This window comes from Ailuropoda melanoleuca, chromosome 7 (assembly GCF_002007445.2).
Source record: "Ailuropoda melanoleuca isolate Jingjing chromosome 7, ASM200744v2, whole genome shotgun sequence".
NCBI classification, from domain to species: domain Eukaryota; kingdom Metazoa; phylum Chordata; class Mammalia; order Carnivora; family Ursidae; genus Ailuropoda; species Ailuropoda melanoleuca.
This window is the reverse complement of record NC_048224.1, coordinates 25,846,876-25,859,755: the sequence shown is the minus strand read 5'-3', so window position 1 is coordinate 25,859,755 and position 12,880 is coordinate 25,846,876. Positions and strand designations below refer to the sequence as shown.

At 41.3% G+C, this 12,880-nt stretch overlaps 1 protein-coding gene across 6 annotated transcripts in view; it reads left to right on the top strand.

Moving 5' to 3' along the window:
* The window catches only part of GNE (glucosamine (UDP-N-acetyl)-2-epimerase/N-acetylmannosamine kinase), a 45,189-nt gene that overhangs the window by 23,460 nt on the left and 8,849 nt on the right, over nt 1-12,880 (top strand). For all 6 annotated transcript variants that reach the window (XM_034664111.1, XM_019799333.2, XM_019799335.2 and 3 more), the window contains 5 exons: nt 1,314-1,765; nt 5,533-5,685; nt 7,802-8,014; nt 11,522-11,609; nt 12,362-12,572. In XM_034664111.1, the coding sequence (XP_034520002.1) occupies nt 1,314-1,765; nt 5,533-5,685; nt 7,802-8,014; nt 11,522-11,609; nt 12,362-12,572 (1,117 nt within the window). The remainder of the gene's footprint in view (nt 1-1,313; nt 1,766-5,532; nt 5,686-7,801; nt 8,015-11,521; nt 11,610-12,361; nt 12,573-12,880) is intronic.

Here is a 12,880-nt window from a genome sequence, read left to right as displayed (position 1 = left end):
TGGGGAAATATTTGAAATGCATTAAATAGATTATAAAATTTTGTTCTCAACCATGTTGAAATATACATAAAGTGGCTAGGAAAAAAGTCAAGGTGATTTACACTGATATTGCTGAGTGTTAGGTTTAGGGGTAATAATTTCCTATGTTTTCCAATTAAAAATATATTTATAAAAATATAGAATTATGTTATATATATTCTAAATATGTATATTTAGAGAAACTATCTTTTTTTTTTTTTTAAAGATTTTATTTATTTATGTGACAGAGACAGCCAGTGAGAGAGGAAACACAGCAGGGGAGAGGGAGAGGAAGAAGCAGGCTCCCAGTGGAGGAGCCCGATGTGGGACTCGATCCCAGAACTCCGGGATCACGCCCTGAGCCGAAGGCAGACGCTTAACGACTGCACTACCCAGGCGTCCCTAGAAAAACTATCTTTTAAAATCTAGTCGTAATAGGAAACTTTGAGGCATTGAGAATTGTTGCTTTATTGAAGCATGAGACAGACTTGATATTGTGTGTCATAGCCAATTTTTAAATTTTTTTAATTAAAAAAAAATTTATTTGAGAGAGACTACAGGAAGCGGGGCAGAGTGAGGGAGCAGACTCCCAGCTGAGCACAGAGCCAGACTTGGGGCTGGATCCCAGGACTCAGAGACCTTGACCTGAGCTGAAACCAAGAGTTGGCTGCTTAACCGACTGAGCCACCCAGGGGCCCCTTCATAGCCAATTTAATACCGTAAAACCTACATTTACACCCCATTTAGAATTATGCCGCATTAATGATACAGTACAAATTCAGAAGATAATTTCCATCATTCAGAAATTTATAGTATGGTGACATGTCAGGTATCCTGAGATCCTTTTTTTTTTTTTTTAAGAAAGCACTTTGTTTTTATAAGTAACTTTTTTTATTAGGTAGCATATATTTTTTTAAATGTATAAAATGAGAAAAGTCAACCACCAAAAACTCTGGTCTCTGTTTTAATAAAAAAAAATTCTTCTCCTTTAGGTGTTTCTTTATCCAGGTATTGACCAGGGCACTAGTGAGACTTTGCAGGTGCTCGATGTGGTATATCTTGAGCTGGGTGGTGGCCTCAGGGGTGTTCATGTAAAATAATCAAGCAATCTGTACATTTATGATTTGTGCTTTTTAGTTTTTGTGTGTAAGTTATACTTCAGTTTGTCTATTTTAAGAAGTAAATTTTATAAAATACTTCTCCCTTCAGGGTTGATGTTAGATTGCTTTTCCCACATGTGCTCATGGCCCTGTGTTGAAGAACATGCTCTTACATCTATTTCTCTTCTGCCTTAGGAACACATACCGCATGATTGAACAAGATGACTTTGACATTAACACGAGGCTACACACAATTGTTAGAGGGGAAGATGAGGCAGCCATGGTAGAATCAGTAGGCTTGGCCCTAGTGAAGCTACCAGATGTCCTTAATCGCTTGAAACCTGATATCATGATTGTTCATGGAGACAGGTTTGATGCCCTGGCTCTGGCTACATCTGCCGCCTTGATGAATATCCGAATCCTTCACATTGAAGGTGGGGAAGTCAGTGGGACCATTGATGATTCTATCAGACATGCCATAACAAAACTGGCTCATTATCATGTATGCTGCACCCGAAGTGCAGAGCAACACCTGATATCCATGTGTGAGGACCATGATCGCATCCTTCTGGCGGGCTGCCCTTCCTATGACAAGCTTCTCTCTGCCAAGAACAAAGACTACATGAGCATCATTCGGATGTGGTTAGGTATGTATCAAACTTTATTCCGTCTAATGGTTGTTTTTCTCCATTTATAGGTTTCAGGTTTTTTTTAGAAACTATTGTGGGTAGAATATTCTGTTAGAATTCGGAAGGCTAAAGTTTTAGTTCATAGATCTCATCTTATGGTATGACTTCACCTCTCTGAGACTCACCTTTTCTGTGGAATAGTCTTAATGGGTTAAATTTTTTAAATCTGTGCTATAATTTATAGAATGGAATGCTTTTGATCCATTAAATATGCTATGGGTGAATAGTTACAAGGAGAGATCCTGATATAACAACAAGGGGGGAAAAACAAGCTACAGGGGCGCCTGGGTATCGCAGTCGTTAAGTGTCTGCCTTCGGCTCAGGGCGTGATCCCGGGGTCATGGGATCGAGTCCCACATCAGGCTCCTCCACTGGGAGCCTGCTTCTTCCTCTCCCACTCCCCCTGCTTGTGTTCCCTCTCTCGCTGGCTGTCTCTCTGTCAAATAAATAAATAAAATCTTAAAAAAAAAAAACTACAAAATTATATGTGTAATATGATCCCATTTTAATAAAAACTATAACATAATGGAAAGGTTAGGAAGTATGTATACCAAATCATTTATAATGTTTACTTCTGGTTAGTCGTTATGGGTGTTTTGGTTTTTGTTTTCCTGTATTTTGTTTTTTGGGGAATGAAAAAACTTTTTAAACATTGATTTATTTGACAGGATGGGGTGTGGGGGGGAGGGGCAGAGGATAGAGGGAAAGGGAGAGAGAATCCCAAGCAGACTCCATGCTGAGCACGGAGCCCGAAGGAGCCCGACTCGGGGCTTGATCCCACGACCCTGAGAGTACGACCTGAGCGGAAACCAAGAGTTGGATGCTTAACAGACTGTGCCACCCAGGCTCCCCTGAAAAAACTATTTTTAATTTTAATGTCTTTCATATGAGGTTGTTGGAATACTTAGATAATGTTGAAAGCAGTAAGCTATAAGAACTTACTAATATAAGGGATTGTGGTGATTATAATTAAAGCAAAAGTCATAGTTGTACCATTAGTATTATCTCTGTAAATAGCCTTGAATTCTGAAATCTTCACTGATCAATGATCCAGCTTCCTGGAAATTAACTTTTTTGAATAAGATGCAAAGAAAATAGTTTTATAAACGGAATGTCAGTTGCTTAATTTATAGGAAGAGTACTGTCTAGAGGGCAAATCAAAACCAATCTTAGACATTTGGGACTCTCCTTTTTTAAGAGGTGGATCTATAGTATAATGAAATTAATGAATAGAAAATTGATATATTGGGGCACCTGGGTGGCTCGGTTGGTTAAGCTACTGGCTCTTGATCTCAGTTCAGGTCTTAATCTCAAGATTGTGAGTTGAAGCCCTGTGTTGAGCTCCACACTGGGTGTGCAGCCTACTTAAAAAAATTGATTTAGTGATTGTGTATATATGGTTTTTTTTAGCAAGTAGGGGAGGGGCAGAGAATCTTCAAGCGGACTCCCTGCTGGGTGCAAAGCCCACCATGGGGCTCATCCCACAACCCATAAGATCATGACCTTGAGACAAAACCAAGAGCTCAACCGACTGAGCCACTCAGGCGCCCTATGATTATGTATATATTTAATTTAGATCACATTAGAACAGGAAAGGAATAGGGCTTTCCTACTAATGAGTTAATCCAATCTATGTATTTCTTACCCTTGGACAGATATTAGTTATCAAGGAGCCTGTCTACATAATGCTAATGGAACAAATTCTGTCTTTTTAGGCTCTCCTTTTTGTATGCTGCTGCTTTTTTTTTTTTTTTTTTTAAGATTTTATTTATTTGAGAGAGAATGAGAACGTGAGCACGGGAGGGCGGGGGGGAGGCTTAGAGGGAGAGGGAGAAGCAGATTCCCTGCTGAACAGGGAGCCTGACACCGGGCTTGATCTGAAGACCCTGAGCTCGTGACCTGAGCCGAGGGCAGATGCTTAACCGACTGAGCCACCCAGGCGCCCCTCCTTTTTGTATGCTTCTAAGTAAACACTCTTGGATTCTGATTATACTGTTTGCTCTAGATGGATTCTGAAAAACTTTGTATTTCTGAATGTAATGAATAGAAAATAACCATTATAAACCAAAATGTAGCAAGATTGTACTTGTGGGGCTTAAGTTTCTATTTGGAACCATTTCAGCAGTTTCTTTATGAAAAGAAGGATGACAAAATAGCAAAAACTAGATTTTTTTTTTTAAGCCAGTGGAAATGAAAAAACAATGAGTCTAAGCCACCCACCCTTGGCAGTATGTTTTGTGCAAAACCTGTAACCACTTCTCCACCTGCAACTTCTGATGGTATCACTATGCTTATAGGAAGATTAGGGTTGGGTAGGCCACTCAGAGCATGCAACTTCGTCATCAGAACACGAATAAATAGCAGTCCTAGTAAAAATATTAGCAACGTTAAAAAGACTTGGGATGCCTGGGTAGCCCCGTTAGTTAAGTGTCTGACTCTTGATTTCAGCTCCGGTCATGATCTCAGGGTCGTGAGATCGGGCCCTGCATCTGGCTCTGTGGTGGGCCTGGAGTCTGCTTAAGGTGGTCTCTCCCTCTCCCTCTATCCCTCCCCCCCCCGAAAAAAAAGTTAAGACTTGTTAAATTCCTATTAATGAAAGAAATACCACAGTAAATCAAGAACTGTACAACATGAAACAAAATGATGATACCTTAATGGACAGGGTTGTGTAGAGGGCTGAGTGAGACAAAGCAGAGTGGTGTCAGAAGTTGCACATCCAGCAAGAGGTTTCCTGTTTAGTCTCCTCCTTCCAGTTCCCACCAATGAGAAAATGCAGTAGCCAAGAGACATAAACTTTTAAAAGGTGGAAGGGTGTCTCTGAGAAGGTAATGATCCTACGCACTGCAGGGAAATAGCCATTACTGGTATTTCTTGTTCTTTTATTTATGTTAACTATGCATTAAAGTAATCTTTGAGCTTCATCAATTCATTAATACTGCTGATAATTCATTAGAAACACTGGTTAGTGGGGCGCCTGGGTAGCACAACGGTTAAGCGTCTGCCTTCGGCTCAGGGTGTGATCCCGGCATTATGGGATCGAGCCCCACATCAGGCTCTTCCGCTATGAACCTGCTTCTCCCACTCCCCCTGCTTGTGTTCCCTCTCTCCCTGGCTGTCTCTATCTCTGTGGAATAAATAAATAAAATCTTAAAAAAAACAAACAAACAAAAAAAGAAACAATGGTTAGAAATGAGGAAGATTTACATTTTTCTAATGCTTTGAAGTATTTTGAATTTTTTTTTTTTTNTTTTTAGATTTTATTTATTTATTTGACAGAGAGAGACAGCCAGCGAGAGAGGGAACACAAGCAGGGGGAGTGGGAGAGGAAGAAGCAGGCTCCCAGCGGAAGAGCCTGCTGTGGGGCTCGATCCCAGAACGCTGGGATCACGCCCTGAGCCGAACGCAGACGCTTAACAACTGAGCCAGCCAGGCGCCCCAAGTATTTTGAATTTTAAACAACAGATTCTAGTGACTGCTGTTTAAAATTATGTATTTGTAGTAGCAAGCGCCTTTGTAAAAGTTAACTTTGCTAGATTCTTGGACTTTTTCCTCTGAGCTCTTAACCGTTTGAGCCTGTATTCAGATACTCTGCCTGGAATGTGGCAAACTGTTTTTCCTTAGAATTTCTAAGCACAGACTTTGGGGTCTTGCTTTTTAGAATTTGCTTCTTCCTCTTTAAGATTCTTAACTAATGAAGCAGTGTGGTTTGATTTTTCTTTAAACAGGTGATGATGTAAAATCTAAAGATTACATTGTTGCGCTGCAGCACCCTGTGACCACTGACATTAAGCATTCCATTAAAATGTTTGAATTAACATTGGATGCGCTTATCTCATTTAACAAGCGGACCCTAGTTCTGTTTCCAAACATTGATGCAGGTAATTGAAAATGAAGTGATGCCACCTACTTTTCCAATTTTATGTTTCTGTTATGTCTTCTGTTGACTGCCCCTCCTATCTTATCATTGAAGCTATTGTAGTCCTGAAATTCACTCCAATTGTTAGGGGATCACCAAGTTTGTAGTAGATAGAAGTTTGTGATGTTTTTGCCAAGTTTAGTAGAAACTGAATAGGAAAGAAATACTACAAAAAATTCCTGTAATCTCCACTGTAGTTCCAAATTTAGTCTCTTCCCTCCCATTTCCACCAATGAGAAAATGCAGTAGCTAAAAGACTTACCCTTAGAAGGTGAAAGGGTGTCTTTAGGAAAATAAGGATCCTAGTGAGTGCAGTAAAATAGCCACTATTGCTATTTCTTGTTCTCTTATTTATGTTAGCTATACCTTAGTCTTGAGCATAGGCAGTTGAGATCTGGAGTCCCCCTACCAGTTCATCCTCAAGCCTGACCTGGTTGACCACCTGCTGGTGGACGGTACTGTAGCCTTTGTGCTGGTATGACTGCAGCAGGTTAATGGGAAGATGAGATACAAATGAGAAATGCAGAGCAGGGCCTGACACTGCAGAATTTTCAGTTACTGGTTTAGCTGATACCACTCATTGCTGAGCTTTTAGGCATTTGTTGATGAAGGCAGCAGGACCCTTCTCTGCAATACCAAGACGTCTCCATCTTACTCTGAAAGTTTCCCTTTCTTAGAGTCTCTTGAATAATCTTTTCTGTTAGGGGAAACAACGTAGGATGTTAGCTGGAAAAAAAGAAATTAAGAAACCCCAACCCAGGTTTCATCCAGGTAATGTACCAGTATCTCAAAAACCTTCATGTTGATTCTTCTATCAATTTTCTATAAACATTTGGTAATGTAATAATATGTTTCTCATTCAGTTTTGTCAGCAGTACTCTGTTATATACTTTCCTGATTGTATACACTTTAGAATTTGAGGTATTTTTCCCTGAGGAACATAAAGGGTCCCAGGAATACCTAAATCATGTCTGCTGCTCACCCCTCAACAGGGTTTTTGTGTTCCCAAGGAACAATTGGGAAATAATCATGGCTTCCCTTTATCATTATGTGGTGTAGGGCCTAATTCCCCAACATAGAATAGAAGTAGTGTCTGGTTTCAGCTTAAGGCCAGAGAAAGCCTTCACTGAGCCCAAATCTGAATCTTGGAATAGTACTGTCTTCTGGTGTACCAAATACTACAATAATTATAGTCAGTGACTGGCATACTGTGGCAGGACTGGGCATGGAGAGAGGTGGCCAGGCCTGCTGTAAGGAGTTACACCCTGAGTCCGTTACCTACCTCGCCACTTAGAGAATGTTTAAAAGAGAGAAAACACATGCATGTCCAGCTTCTCTTAAGTCAGTAGCTCCCTGCCCACTGGTGAACACGGTGTGGTAACACTGTGTGGTCTGTGGTTGCTGTCCTGCTGTCTAACCAATCTTGATAGCAACCTTGTCTCCCTTCTAGATGGTGAGTAAAGGGTGAGTAAAGAGGCAAGCCTACAGGTATTAAATATTGCCTCCCCTTCACACATTTGTACCATTTTAAAAAATCATGCATTTGAAATCAAATTCAGCTACAGTATCAGAATCTACGTGTATTTTCTTGGAGCTTAGTCCAGGTAAGGGCGAGTGCTAGCCAATGGAGCTGTTGTTCAGGTAAATAGGAGCATAGCTGAGGCAGAGGCCCTCTGATCAGCTTGGTGTGTGGAGCCGAGACCTTTCCATTTAGGAACTCCCAGCTTAAGAGCCCGAGATTCCTGGCCTGTCTTGAACTTCTTAATTGTTGTCTAAGGTAGAGGTTTTATTGGGGCATTAATAAAAGGTATTTACTTTGTTGAATGCTGTTTGAAAAGTCCCAAATGCTGCTGTTTAAAGTTCCTAGATGAGTTGAAGCAGAGAGCTGGCCAGACATTTTAGATATTCATCATTCCTGAAAAGATCAGTAATTAAAATTACTATCTCCCTAATAACCATCCTGAATTTTTATAGGCTGATTTCTTTAAGTGGGGCTTTACTTGCCAGTGGAAATGGTTTATCTCATAAACCATTCATCTCATAAACCATTTAACAGGTGGTTCTTTTCATTTTCACAGGGAGCAAGGAGATGGTTCGAGTGATGCGGAAGAAGGGCATTGAGCACCATCCCAACTTCCGCGCGGTTAAACATGTCCCATTTGACCAGTTTATACAGTTGGTCGCCCATGCTGGTTGTATGATAGGGAACAGCAGCTGTGGAGTACGCGAGGTTGGAGCTTTTGGAACACCTGTGATCAATCTAGGAACACGTCAGATTGGAAGAGAAACGGGTATTTACCTCCGTTTGTGTCTCGATTGACTAGGAATATATGTGGACTCAGTGGCTCCGGCCCACCAGTGAACACAGTGTGGTTGCTGGCCTACTGTCTGACCAATCAGAGTAGCAACTTTGCCTCCCCTGGTAGGCAGTAGCTAGGAAAGTGTGAGGAGAGGCATTAAATATGGGCTCCCCCTTACACATCTGTGACATTTTTTTCATCATATATTTGAATTATTACAGGGTTTGCATGTATCAGTGCTGGCATGCATTTTTATGAACAAGTGAGTGAACGAGGTTAATGACCTGTTGCCTAAAATCTATAAATAGCACAAAATGATTATCAGTTTTTAGGGCTCTACTTAATATTTTTGTCCTTGTGATGTCAGAGCTAAGATTTTGTTAGCTGATTATGGTCTTTGATGGCTGTGTTTAAGACAGAATGATTGTGTTTTAAGTATATGAGTGCTAGTCTTTCATTTGTGGGTAGAGTGCATTTAGTGAGTACTTTAGAGCATGAAAATTCTAAATAAGATGCCCCCTTAATAACTAAAGTGTAAGAAGGATTATTGTTAATGAATTTGCTAGCTGAGCTAGATCTTGTTATTAATATTAGTCCAAGTTCTAATAGTATCCATGCAAATATATTTCTGTAGCTAATGGAAAAATGTACTTTGTGGACAAAGAACTGGACTAGAATCAAAGGGGTTAGTTCCAGCTCTGCTCTTCCTCTGTTCAAAATTGCTACCCTAATTTTCTGTTACCTTTAGGTCTTCTTCCTCTTTCATTCCCAACATATTACTTTGTTCCCCACTTCACAGAGAAAATACAAACCATTGAATGGAAATTCTCTCAACTTCAAAATATTTAATAAGCACCTACTATATGTAGGCACTGGCAGTAAACTATACTAACCAGGCCAGAGCTCTCATGTAACTTTATTCTAGTGGGAGGGGAGAAGATGATAGACCAAAAAAAAAAAAAAAAAAAAAAAAAAAAGAAAGGAAAGAAAAGCATCAGACTTTCTGTGTGCCGTGCAGGCTGTAACACAAGGTTATGTGATGGGATACATTAGATGGTGTAAGGGAAGACCTCATTGAGGAGATGACACTTCAGCTGAGACCTGAGTGACAGTGAATCTGCTATGTGAGGATCAGAGAGAAGCAGAGGGAACAGCCAGCATGAAGACCCTAAGATGCGAACAAGCCTGATGTATTTGAGAAACAAGGGCCAGTGTAGCTGTAAGGTGGTGGGCAAGAGGCAGCGTGATACAAGACAATGTTAGAGAAGGAGGCAGACCTTTGTAACCCAGGGTGAATAATCTGGGATTTTTTTCTAAGTATCATGGGAAGCCATTTATGGGAGGAGGACGTGGTGTGACTTGCATTTTGGAAAGACCACTCTGCTGTTCTGTGGAGAGTGGAATGTGATGGGACAGGAGTGGAAGCGGGGAGACCAATTAAGAGGTTATTTCAGTTCCTGTGAGAGGTGATAGTGGCTTAGAGCACCGGTAAAAACAGGGATGGACAAAGTTTAGATTCAGGGTTTGTTAGAGTACTTGCTGCTGTTTGGATGTGAGCAGTGAAAGGAAAAAACTTTCAGATTTTTGGACGGAGCAGCGGGGTACTCGTTCCTGACTTACGGGACACTGCAGGAGGAACACGTTTGGGAGGGGTGGAATGAAGAGTTCTCTAATGGCCATGTTGAATTTGAGATGCCTGGTACACTTCAGAGTAGACATGGCAAGCAAACAGCTAGATAGTTCTAGGGAGAGTCAGAGCTGGAGATAGAGATTTGAGAGTGATGGGTGAGAGTGATTACGTCTGCCGTAATAGAGCCAAAATAATAGTGCCTAAGTAAGTTAGATTTTCTTTGTTTCTCATTGGTATGGCTCCGTGGTTGTCAGAGAATTAGCCTCCGTCTGTCTTCTTGATAGATGCTCCAACTCTTGCTGTCAAGTCCACATTTTAGCTGTTGGAAAGGAAGAGAGGAAAGGTGTCCTTCCTTTTCAAAGCATAACCTGGCAGGTGCAAGTATTTCTCCACATATCTGATCAGAATGCAGTCACAGGGTCACATCTAGCTGTAGGGGTGCTGACGAACATAGTCCTCAGCTGGATTATCAGATACCCAGCTAAAAATTCTGATACTAGTACAGAGAAGGGATATGGAGGATGATGGTGTGCTCTGCCAGAGATGTCATTTAAAACGAAGGGAGTACATGAGATTGCCCAGGGGTGACATGTAAATAGGGAAGAGAATGGAGCCCGGGACCAACGCTGGAGCCCGTCAGCATTTAGAGTTCTGGTGAGGAGGAAGGGGCTGGCAAGGAAGACTGAAAAGAAACTGCCAGTGGGGTCAGGGGAAGCCCAGGAAGGTGATAGCGTTAAAGCCCAGAAAAGAAATGGTTTTGAAGAGATGGTGTTGAACACTGCTGAGAGTTCAAGGACAATGCGGACAGTTGAACGCTGAATTTGCAGCGGGTCGTCTGTTGTCAAAGGCAGACTTTTTTTTTTAATTTTTAAGATTTTATTTATTTATTTGACAGAGATAGAGACAGCCAGCCAGACAGGGAACACAAGCAGGGGGAGTGGGAGAGGAAGAAGCAGACTCCTAGCAGAGGAGTCTGATGTGGGGCTCGATCCCACAACGCCGGGATCACGCCCTGAGCCGAAGGCAGACGCTTAACCGCTGTGCCACCCAGGCGCCCCAAAGGCAGACTTGTATATTCTGTTACCACACTTAGATAAACATGTGCCCGTCCATCCTTTCCTTCTTACCTATTTACTTTGGAGGGCATGGCATCTCTCTGTCCTGCCCACTGCTCAGCCTTCTACCTGTGTTCTAGACCCCCACCCGTCCTGCCTTCTCCGGGACCTCAGGGGCAGCCTTTCTTTGCCATGGATCTTCAGCCTCCTCATCACTGAAACATGCCTCAGCCTCTCATGTCTTAGAAACAACGACCCCACTCCTCTCTCTAGCTACCACTCTTCCCTTCTCTTCTTAGCCAGCTCTATTGAAAAATATGGCCATTTTCACTATATTGACTCCATCACATTGGTCAGAAAATATATGGAGACAAAGTGACTGACAGCTGACTGGCTTATTGACTGACTGACCAACCTCGCCTGAGCAGCTGATGAACAGCTGGCTGAGTAGATGGAAGGCAGGGTGGATGGAAAGAGTGGACACACTAGACGACTGGAAGCGGGCGGAGGGGTACGAGGGTGCTAGATTCATGCATGTCATTTATTTCAGTAAATCAACAAGAACTTGATTTATTATTCTCTTTAGGAATAAAGGACCCTAGTGTTCTTAAGTATTTGATACATGCAAACCTTGCTGAGGACGCTTTAAAAGGTGTGAAGGAGAGCAGTTGATGTTGCTCTCAGAGAAGGCTCGTTTGAAGTCCTCTGGGTTTCAGGGCTAGTTACGAGCACGGTACAGCACATTGCTAATTTCTTAATTCTTTGGACATTTTCACTTCCAAATCATTGTAACGTGTCCCTGGGTTCACCTAGGGGAGAATGTCCTTCACGTCCGGGATGCTGACACCCAAGACAAAATACTGCAAGCGCTGCACCTTCAGTTTGGTAAACAGTACCCTTGGTGAGTACGTGCCCTTCTAGTGTTTCAAAGGGGAGCTGCCTGGGTACCATTTTTAAGCTGTGATCATTCTTCAGTCATTTTAATGTAGAGCTTTCATTCTACGTCCCTAGGGGTCCCCTAGCTGCTAGTGAGACAGGGCTTGCTAATATAGCCCCTATTATTCTACCAAGGGTTCAGATGGAGGATAACTTCTTTTATTTGTCTCAGTTAATTAATGTAGCACTTCTGCGGGAAATACTTCTTTAGCCTACTTTGACTTTTCGCGAATATTAGAAAATAACTGATTTTCTTTAAAAATAGTCTAGTTCAGCATTGTAATTTAGACTGCTCTATTTTGAATTTAATGAGATTTTCCTATATTTGAATGTTTGAAATGTTTAAATTCTGAAAATAACTGTTTTTCCCCATGAATGTAAAGGTTAAAAAAGCAATAAGTAAATAACTTTGTTGTCCCAAACTATGTTATGTTCTGAAGTTGGCTTAACAAAGATAATTTGTCTTTGATGACAGAGGCATTTGTTAGTAGTATCTCAGGCTGAAAGTAGCTGTACTTCTATCAACAGTAGAATTAGACCTTCCGTTAGTAACGTGCATGGACTTACTGTGCTGCTAGAGATACCAGATGTTATTTTAAAATGAAGAAGCACAACTTTATTACCTGAAGTCTCGGTTTCTATTAGTACCATGTCCTTCATATCGTTTAACATGTATGAGAGAAGCATTTAACTTAATTGACTTTTCTGATATTGCAGTTCAAAGATCTATGGGGATGGGAACGCTGTTCCGAGGATTCTGAAGTTTCTTAAATCTATTGATCTTCAGGAGCCACTACAAAAGAAATTCTGCTTTCCTCCCGTGAAGGAGAATATCTCTCAAGACATTGACCATATTCTTGAAACTCTAAGTGCCTTGGCTGTTGATCTCGGTGGGACAAACCTCCGAGTTGCAATAGTCAGCATGAAGGTAAAATAATTCTAAGTCTTAATTTCATATCCCATATAAATAATTGATTTTTTTTTTAAGTATAGTTGGAAGGTAGGACTAGAAACATACATTAGAGCTTGTAATCATTTGCCCACAGTGTTGACTTTTGGATCCATTACAATGTTGGCCTCACTATTTTACTAAGCATTAACATTTCAAAGAAGTAAAATTCTCTGGGAATCCAAGTTAGTAGACTTGAGTTGACAATGGGAGACCCCTTAAGGCACCAGAGAGGGCTCTTGCCATCCAGGACACCTGGAATTATATACTTGGTAAAGCATGGAGCG